At 33.8% G+C, this 10,826-nt stretch overlaps 1 protein-coding gene across 2 annotated transcripts; it reads right to left on the bottom strand.

The window, feature by feature from the left end:
• Positions 1-108: 108 nt before the first annotated feature.
• LOC105153577 (transcription elongation regulator 1) lies at positions 109-10,214 on the bottom strand. Of its 2 annotated transcripts, none has more exons than XM_011068490.2 (18): positions 9,800-10,214; positions 9,002-9,260; positions 8,694-8,783; positions 8,292-8,483; positions 7,643-7,889; positions 7,307-7,525; positions 7,019-7,222; positions 6,607-6,877; positions 6,288-6,520; positions 6,049-6,209; positions 5,679-5,887; positions 5,413-5,563; positions 1,476-1,922; positions 1,181-1,390; positions 825-1,091; positions 662-739; positions 364-587; positions 109-261 (listed from the first exon to the last, which is right to left on the bottom strand). In XM_011068490.2, exons 1-18 carry the CDS (start codon positions 9,958-9,960, stop codon positions 258-260), a joined length of 3,627 nt encoding a protein of 1,208 aa, XP_011066792.1. In that variant the 5' UTR covers positions 9,961-10,214; the 3' UTR covers positions 109-257. The 2 variants fall into 2 exon arrangements, with proteins under 2 accessions (XP_011066792.1, XP_011066793.1); XM_011068491.2 differs by having other exon boundaries at positions 9,002-9,248.
• Positions 10,215-10,826: the final 612 nt, after the last annotated feature.

The following is a 10,826-nucleotide window of genomic DNA, read 5'->3' as shown; positions in this document are numbered from 1 at the left end:
TAATTATTTTACACGGGTTTACCGATATTCTGTGAAGGATTTCATTTAATATTAATCAACAGTAATATATGCTTGTGCTACATATCTCACAATGCAATACAATTTCAATTGTGTAGAATTGGCATTCATTAAATTTTATTGAATCCTATACAGGCGATAAATTCATGTGTAAAGTAATTCAATTTAACTACAGCTATAAATTCATTTTGTTACTGTTATGTGTCATATGGATACCGCATTTCGATGTAGATCATTCTTTAACTGAAACAGAAATAGTTGTTTAATACAAAATGATGTTTCGAGTTTTGTTTAAGAGAACAAAACATAAAGTTTTGTTATCTTTGTTCTACGTTTTAAATTTACTTTGTAGTTGATCTTCTCGATGGTTCTGAAGCAGTAGGAGGTGGCGGAGGTCCTCTACGTGCTAATTCTTCCAAATAGCCCATTAATAATCGTGTCCGTTCAGCGGCTGTAGCCTCAAGCACAAGAAATCGACGATCTTTTCTAAGAATTTCTTCGATCTCTGCTAGATGTGAGCTATTCTCTTGAACTTTTTTGTACGTTTTGTCAGTGATCAGTTTTGTTTCCTGAAAATCGCAATTTTTTTACTAACAGTCACAATGGAATTTTAAAAGATATATTGCGAGTTAATTAAATGCACCTGTAAGAGCTCCCTGAAATCGGCTTTGGCAGCGACAAGTTTGTCTTTAATATATTCCTTAAACTCTTTCTCACATTTCTAAATCAATAAAAAATATATATAGAATAAGTAAATTCTGAATTTTTTTACTTTTATATTTAATTTTAAATTAATGATTACGTACTCGATCACTAGAAGAAAATTTCAAATATCTAGGATCATCTTTCAACGATTTCTTAATATCTTTCCAAGATGCTGTTAATTCAGTTGACGCGCCTACTTCGTCAAGTAATTCTCGAAATTTATCGCGCTTCTTACGACCTAATTGTTCAATGTGTTCGTTAAACAATCGTTCTTTTTCCTCGCGATCTAAACTTTCCGCCAACTCCCACCTATGATCCTTCCTCAATTGTCGTTTCGCTTCTCTCCAAGCTAGATCGCCATTTCTTACCTGAAATTGAGACAAATTCAAGATATTGTAATCAGAGATATTAATAATTCTCGTAGAACATTTTGTGAAAACTGAAACTATATACATACCAAATCAGCAAGAAGAGCGCTGAAATGTTGAACCGCTTCTGTGTGGCGATGATGTTGTCTTTCCTTATCTCTATCGCGAAGATGTGTAGCTAAAGTCCTTTGGACTTCTCTTTCTCTTTCTCTAAGACTAGCTTCCGCTCGTCTTTCACGCTCCCTTTTCTGTTTCTCACGATCCTCCTCCGAATCGGAATGGTCATCTCCCTCTTCCTTCTAACAAACAAAACAAGAAAAGATAAAGCAAAAAATGTACAAAAAAGAAATATAAAACCGATAGAAATCGTTTATTTATACTTACATCATTTTCCTTTTTAATGTTTTTGTCGTCACTTTCTTCAATTTCTCCGCTCTCTTTTTCTATCACCATCTCTTTTTTCTCTTTCTCGTTTTCCTCCAGGGGGACGTCGTTTTTTCGTTGCTTTTTTTCCCTTGTATTATCTTTATCAGCTTTGTCCTTGCTGGACTTTGTTTCTTTACCTTTATCTGAATCCTTACGATCCCTGTCCTTCTTGTCCGTCTTGTGATCTTTCTCTCTGTGCCGATGGTCTTTGTCTTTCTCCTTTTCCTTTTTCCGCTCATCCTTCAGCAGGCGAACGTAATCTCTAAACCAATCTTCCCGCGTGCTTGCCGACTCTACGACTCTGTATCTCCAATCCGTTTCCAACTTTTTCTTGCAATCGCTCCAATGCGAATGCCTGTCGATGTCTTTGTGCTCACGTAGCATCGTAAAGAATTCCTTTTTTACCTGAAACGCATTTAACATAAGAGTTTTCATCGCTGAAAAACAATTACTGCTTGCTTACTATTAAACAATTCTTTTGCTTTTAAGATCAAATCTTTCTTGGTTCTCTTATATCATGCACGCTTTAATGATATTTTCAACCAATTATTACACGCTCAGCCACATTACAATCACTTTTATTAATATTATGATATAATGATTTGTAATGTGGATCAAACTATTTCAACTTGCAAACCTTTTAAATGGTTTTCAAACTATATTTCGTTAGGGGTAGAAGAAATAGTCATTCGTGTTCGTTCGTATCAGGAGGTTTCACAACGTTAAGGACTCTATTTGTCGAATTTTTTTTATGAACTAAGCTGATCATTTTTTAGCTGAAAAAAATTATTAACTCATTATTCCTGTAAAAATGATTATTATGATTATCGTCATCATTAAATGTACAGTATTTTCTATTCGATTACATTAAACAATACATAATTAACTTAAACTTTAATTTTTAAGAATCATATTCATATATCTCATACACACAAACATACTGCCATTTAATGATGACTGAATGTGTAAGGTAAGTAAATGTTTAACTGCCATCCTTGCTGAAACGAAAAAATATGGTTAGTACATTATCATTAACTTCGAAAACACTAGAAGCTCGCAGCCGTCCAAATTACGAAACGAGTTTCTATCTAATTTCTCTTTTTCTCCTACTCGCTATATTCTAAAATACCTCTCGAAGAACCCACAATTTTAGCAACAGCGTCACGTATTTCATAGCACATCGCACCGTTTACAAAAATTGTAACATATAATCGTAACTATTCTCTTGATAATTTTCTTGATGATTTTTTTTGTAAAAATAACATAACTAAATAGATTATTAAAATAATATTTACTCAAATTTTATTAAAATAAAGTATATCTCTCTTTCTCCTAAGCCTCGATACTTTTCGTAATACTGAAAGCATTAAACGAACAAAATTAGATACGATAGACAAATATCTTTGAATTGTCTGATCTACACAAAGTATGTGAAATTAAGAATTATCCCATAAAATAGCTTTCTTTTTAATGTTCCCATTGCGTAATTTGTAAACGACCGAAATGATTTGTATGATATTCTTTGTTGTATTAAAAAGGATATTTAGATAATATTATTATATTTATTAACAATAATCGAGAGATGATTCTCTCTCAGACACTGGCACTTTTCGTCTTCAAACATATACAATATATAACATTCATTACTCGGATCCTATAAAAATTTTTAAAGTATTAAGAAGTTTGAATTTACATAATTGAAATTTATTTCTTTATCTCATTATAACTGAAATTAATATAAAACTTCACTTGCATTATTATTATTAAAACAAAAATAGTTAAAAGCTTTTAGACAAGTATAAAACAAATTTATGAAAATGTTAATCATTCATTCTATGTAAAATTTAATAATTTCACATTATAAATCTGTACTATATAATTTCTTTTTGTATCCTCTAAAATGCATCACACGATAAAGTTAATTTTACATACATATATTATTGCCGACAACAAAAACTGTTTATATCTTAAAGTCGACTTAAAATTACTTGAGAGTACTATATATTTTTGTACATCAAATTTGATGTATCATGTATTGACATAAGAACAATAGAAAAAATATAATTTTAAGATAATAATTCGTTGCTTTTTATAAATATGAAATACTTTACCTAACTACTTGACCTATTCACATAAAATAAGTTTTTAACAATATTAATATGCAGAAGTAATGTTCGAGCAATTATTATTCAAAAATAAAATAAAAAATCAAACAAATAGTTCCTTATGTCGTTGGTGGATTTGTTTTTATGTCCATACATTTAAATGTAAATGTTCTATGGTAGCATTAGAGAGAATTGAATCTTTATATTTCTTAAATCGGAATATATAATCTCTCTGAGAAACTGTTTTGCGAACTAATGCTACCTCGGGCTTTTGTATACCCTTTTTTCCTTCCAAATAAATTAATGTGAAATTTATTTTTTTTTTTTTTCAAATTTGACTCTGGGGAAAAGTTAATCTTTTGAAGTAACGAGGATTACGAGTAATATACAAATACCGAGTTTGCTCATTCTCATGACACTCTGCTTTGAAGTAAAGAATGCGGCGCGCGAGGGTGTGCCAGAGTGACCCGCAGAGAAGGTGGGAATGGTAGATGACATCATCCATGCCACCAACCAGCTTCAGTACCACGCCACTCCACATACGGAACCTGTCCTGCCTGCATCCTGACTGAAGTGGAGAGTTCAGAACACATAAGTATATAAGGAAGCGTCACATACTAAGATTTTATTCTCTACATCTCCCATCTTAGAGCTACAAAAACTTTTCGATTTCGATCGAGCAAATCTACTGGAGTAGAGAATTATTATTAGAGAAATATCTCCTGGTATATGTGTTCTTCAGCCGTTATAATTTTAGGAATTCATACTATCTTACAAGTGGAACAAAATAATAACATACCTATGAAACCTGAAAAAAATTAATTAATTATCGCTGTAAAAACATAAACTCCATTAAACATTACTAAATATATCCTTTCCTACATAGAATTAAAACGCTTTGCATATCTATTCTTAATTTGATTCTTATGCTATCGCGCATTGCAAAGCTTCGCTTAATAAGGTGAAGTAATTCTTCAATTGAAAAATTAATGAAATAATATAATTATATAAACATAGAAGCAAGTGCTGAATAATAAATATATATTCAGCTCATGCGCAACTTATCGCGGATGTAGTGTATATTATATTTACATGCTGCTTTAAATATTCTTCGAGCAGCATTTCTGAAGTAATTCACTATAAATGAACGGCATCTGTCTGGAATGGAAGGAGAAAGGTTTATTTGATAGGGATAAATGTAGGAAACGTGATTTATGATGTTCTTCTTATAATACAAAAGACTTTTAAATATACTTATAGATAAAAGAAAAATAAGTTTACATAAATATTAAGTATTTGATAAAATAACTTTAAGTATATGATCAATATATAAAGAAATAAAAGAAATATTTTTACAAGTCTTCAAATTCACAAATAATATGAAAATCAATATATGTGTATTACTTATAACATACATTCCAAACTTTCGTAAACAGATAAAAATGAAATTTTATAATAAAAAAATTGGACAAATTAAATATTAGTCTAATATTTGTATTAATGAGAGTTAAAATCAAAATAATTTATTATTTCAGAGAATATCTCAAATTATTTATATAATCAATATTGAAAGACATTAGTATACCTAAATCCTCCATATTTACTAAACATACACGTCTTATGAAATCTTGGATGAGGAAAATTTTGCTAGAATGTATATCTTACTTGTATTGATGTTAAAAATATTTATAAATATTATTTGTATTAAAATACATGGTCCTGAAAAAATATTTGTTGCATTGCCACACAATGCGCGCGCACATTGAATAATGTAAATAAAATAAAAATACCTGTTCTCGTTTCGCTGTTTTTTCCTCTTTCTCCTTCTTTCGCACTTCCAGAAGATATTCGTTGAAAAGGCTTTCTCGTTCGCGCATCTTTTCTACATTCTTAAATCGTTCATCCCTTCCATGTTTTTGAGCAAAATCGCTAAATGATGATCTACAAAAATACAAATACAGCAATAGAAAAAACATAGCAAATAGAAAAAACAAATATAGAAATTAATATTTTCTATAGAAACAAAAAAACGGAAAAATACTCTTTATATACATACTTTCCATGAAGTCCTGCCTCTTCTAAAAGCTTCTGGAATTGTTCTTTTCGTTCTTTCATCTTATTCCTCTTTTCTCGCCTTTCTTCTTCCGCTCTCTCCTTTACGTATTTCTCGAAGACCTGTTTCCTTTCCTTTGACGTTAGAAGTAAATAGCGCGGATCAAATACTATTTTATGAAGTTCTTTTTCCCAAGTACTGAATGCAGATACCTGAAACCATATTCAGTTGCTTTCGATAGATATATGAAATTGATTGAAGTTTAAAGATTATAAATAAAAGAATGAAATGGATTTTAATCCACTTCGGAAGCAATAAATTAAAAGTAACATTATAGTCTGTATAAATAAATGATAACAGTATAATAACGTACATCTTTCTCTGCAAGCATATCTCTAAATGATTTGATCCTCGTTTCCAATGGAACTATCGCTCTCTCCCTCGCTGCTCTCACTTCGGCTTCTATCGCAGCTTCCTTACCGATGTCGATGGTCTTTTTTCCTTCCTTCTCTTCCTCTTCCTTGATGGGTGTGGCTGAAAAAAAATACGGAATTTATATGTGCGTGTGTGCAAATGCAATCACGTAGTACTTAATTTTAAAATAACAATTACTTTTGATATCTTCGTGTTTTATCTTTTTGGCTGGCGTAGGCTGATCATCATCACTGCTTTCGCTGGTATCCGACTGACGTGCTGGTTTCGTAGTACCAACTGCATCTGGAGGCGTTGAGATCATCTTGTCCACATCCTGGCGACCAACAAGATCATCCGGCCTTTCCCAAACTGATATCCTCGAAGAAGGATTGTAGAAAAATACCCGTCCATCTCCCGTCCAAACAACGCACCTTTACATACAAATATATTCGCTTGTTCATGTAAATATACATAAAATATAAATAGCAATATAAAAAACAAATATTTCTAAGTATACCATGGAGTTCCAGGCACTGGCGTACTAGAAATTGGTCTAGATTTGTCTTGAGGTTTTGCAGGTTCCTTTGTAGTATTTTCCTCTTTCTTCGGTTTAGCACTATCAGCATCTTTTGTACTATCTTTGGTTTCATGAACGTTCTCTGGCGGCTTTTCTTGTTTGCTAGGTTCGACCGTAGTACTATTGTTGGTAACGACAGTAGTTGTAACAGCAGTACTGGTAGGAACAGCACTTGCTTCTTCATTTTTCTGCCGTAATGTTAATTTCGCATCTAACAAAATTAAATTTTAAAATACATCATCGGATTCAAGATATAAATTACGAAATAATTATATTAAAAAATTGTTTATATCTACATTAGTTATTTTACTTTACAAAAATAACTATTTTAAAGAAATTATTTATTACATACTTTCGAGATCTTTCAAGGCTTGTGGTTTTTCCCATACTGATTCTCCTGCTTTACTGTTGTAGTAATAAAATCTACCGTCTGGTGCACGATGTTCGGTCCAAACCATAGCAGCTGCTACTAATTCAGAATCAAGTTGTGCTAGTATAGCAGGATCTTCAGCAGGTGTTTGAGGTGTCATTACACCATGAGGCATTTGTGGCATACCTAAAAAAGAATGTAGGTTCTATTCAATCTATTTTTTTTTCATCATTCATAAAATATCTTTTTCATTTGCGTATTTTACATTACCCCAATTTGTTTGTGGTGGTCCATAACCGCCAAAAGGTTGGAAACCAGGCGGTGGCATCCCGAAGGGCGTCGCTCCGAATTGCGTTGCAATCGGATTACCAAACTGATTTGGCATTCTATGCTGCATAGGGATCATATTTGGTGGCGGTTGCATTATGTTCGTATTTACCGCTGGTGTATTTATTGGTGGTGTATTGGTAACTGTTGTGGATGCTGTGCCTAACATTTTTCAAAATTTCATCTCTTAATAACAATATTTTAACATAAACTTAAAAAACTCGAGTGTTAAAATAAATACATAACGCTCAAAAATGTTTTCAAAATATATCAAATTACCATTTGATTGATTTGTTTCAGATGTTTGATTACTGACATCTGGTGCATCATTTAATGTAGGTGGTGGTCCGGTGCCAGGAGGTGCCGTACTTAATTGATTAATAGCATCTGTATTATTAGAAGACGATTGTTCACCGCCTTGAGAGATTCTGTTTTCACTAATCTTGGTCGGTGTACTACTTGACGGAGTAGGTGTGGTAGAACGTGTTGCCGCTTGTTTTGATGCACCATGTACTAACTGTTCCAACTGCAAAATCATGAGACACTCTGTTAAAAATTGTTCTGAATAAATCATTTCAAATTTTATTTAAACGAACAAAATAAACTTTTAATTTATATGACAAATAAGTAAACTTACCTTTGTTATAACATTGCTAATTGTCAATTTTTTGAAATATGGTTCTTTTATTTATACTTCGTTCCCTTGCCTGTATTTTACCCGCGTAAAAATATACATCAATAAATAAAAAATATTAATAAAACTAATAGCAAAAAAATACAAAAAATAATAAATATAATTTTATTGATATTGAAAAAACGACTCAGATATATAATCACGATCAAAGGTAAATAAAAAAAATAAGATTGTTTTGCAAATAACAAAAATAGCATTAATTAAAAATATAAATCAAAACTCGCATTTATTTACCTGATCTTGTACCATGACCTTTACATTTGGTCCCTCTGGCTTAGTCCATGTGGTATCTCTTGTACGAATATTATAATAATACGACTTGCCATCAGCCGCTTTCGTCTCTACCCACACTTCTCCATTGAGATCTAGACCTGGAATGTTTGCTTGCTGTTGTGCTTGTTGAGGTGGCTGCTGTTGTCCTGGAATCTATGGTATACATTTCATTATTTCAGGAAAATATTCTTAAATGCTTTTTATCATTCGTTTCTTCAAAAACAACAAACATATAAATGAAAGTATACTATCTACAAGTTACATTATTAAAATGTACAAATTACATTATGAAAAACAGATGAAGAATAATATTGGCAGTATTAGAGTAATTAAAGAATAAATTTTTCATTACACATAACTTACGCTGTTCATGTTAGGTGGCCCCATTCCAGGAGGTGGTCCATATGGACCTGGTCCTGCACCCATGGGGCCGTTCATCATATGTGGTGGTGGCTAAAGCAATAATAAGATTTTAGAATTAGAAATCGATATATATATATATATTAGGTGTTGGAATTAATTCGTAGCGTTTTACAAGTGATGGGAAGTACTTTCATTAATGTATTTTTTAATGCTCATGTGAAATAAATAACATTCTTTCATTAAAAACGCTACGAATTAATTCCAACACCTAATAAAATTCATAATTATTAAGAGATTCAATAACATACCATTCCTGGAGGTCCCATCAAATTTGGAGGTCCCATGAAATTAGGAGGTCCCATTGGTCCCCAGCTGGGATCAAATGGTGGTGGTCCACGAAATCTTGGTCCTGCTGGACCAGGCGGACAATTTGGCCTTGGTGGAGCTTCGAAAGGAAAGCCATTGTTTGCTCCACGGAACATTGGCCCACGTGGTCCAAATCCTCTTCCTCTAAACCTTGGGGACCCACCTCTCATAGGGAAATCAAACCCACCTCTGCCACGACCCCTTAAATTATTTTTATATGTTGTGACTAGATATCTTAGCGTTCTACCATGCCACTTAGAGGAAGGAAGATCAGAAGTAGCTTTCCGAATCTTACTTGACTCTTAAGAAAAACAAAAAGAAATGCTCCGCTCCACACGCTGCGGATCTGATCTGCTCGTGTCAGGCACCACGCATATTCGCGCAGTAACGCTTCTATAAAGAAGTACTACAAAGTTGCTTGTAAAAAGATCATAGCATTAATTAATTAAATCCCGCGCGAAGACGCGAGGGGCCTTCGCGCGAGCCGGTGTCGGTCCAAAAATATAAAAAAAAAACCCGACATTTCTTGTACATCAGCTGTAAGGATTAGAGCACGAAAACACACGATGGAATCGGGATGTTGTCAACTCTTGAATCAGACAGGATAGATTAGATGAAAACAAAACGGGAAGAGAAAAGCATGCAAGGCTGAGGGAAAGTATAAAAGAAAAGACGCGGACAACACCGTGAAAAGATCGCCGCTCGCGGAGCCGGAATACGCGACGCGTCGCGATACGCACCGAAAGCCGCCTCGGCCGCGCGGCATGAAGTGCCTGTAATCATCGCCCTCATAGCTGTACTCCTCTGTCTCCTCCATTGCCTCGTCATTATGCTCCTGCTCGTTGGCGGAGGTAGACTCGGTGGCCGCGATCGCGGCCGGCTGCTCGTTGTTCGCGTCCATCTCTCGACAGAACGATCTCGACAAAAGTGGAAAACAACGGAGAGATCAACAAACACGTTGGGCACGTCACGACGGAGAAAACCTGTTTCACACGCCCATTCGCTATCGCTTCACTCGTTATCAATCCCTCTGGCTGATCTGGCGTAGGAAAAAAAACGCCGCGGACAAATTATTACTATTCTACGCGGATACGGGCCGTAAACACGTCGTTGCAAACTACTGCAAACACACGCGAATTCCCCTAAACGCGCCGGCGTGGCAAGCATCTACGGGGGTTCCTAAAGCCCGTATCATCGACTTTATCTATTGAGAACCTCACTCATTGGCCATTCGAATTTGTCCCGTTGATCCCGTGGTGCAGGAACAGGAGTGGAGGAAATGAGATGGCAGATTGGATTTTTCAAATTCGGTCTAGTGCTTTTCGCTTCTTGAGAAATCAAGCCATGTTTGAGAGCGCAATTTGTATTTTATAAACCACTATAAAGAGAACAAGAGAGAACATAATAAAGTCAATTTGATGTCATATTGATGATCGATTATTGATCGAATTTATATCAGTTTTTGTAAAGGTCAGTATAACATTATTTTGATTTTCCAATTGTTCTCCTTGAACACGAGCGTTTACGCCATTCATGACAATGATTAATTGCCGATAGAGTTCTGAGTGTTAATATCTAGATATCTAGATGTTATTAATCACGTTACACAAGTGATTACAACATTAATTATTTGTTACTAAAGGCTTTGGCATTTAGGAAAAAATATGAGAAAAAAAAAGGAAAAGCGGAATAAATTTCCACGAGTAAAATATATTAGTGAGAAAAAAGTAAATGTAAAATATATTGTATGAAATATTAATCGTATTA

Source organism: Acromyrmex echinatior, chromosome 5 (genome assembly GCF_024713525.1).
Source record: "Acromyrmex echinatior isolate Ae372 chromosome 5, ASM2471352v2, whole genome shotgun sequence".
Classification (NCBI taxonomy): Eukaryota; Metazoa; Arthropoda; class Insecta; order Hymenoptera; family Formicidae; genus Acromyrmex; species Acromyrmex echinatior.
The sequence above is the reverse complement of the archived record's forward strand: the minus strand, read 5'-3'. Positions and strand labels throughout refer to the sequence as shown.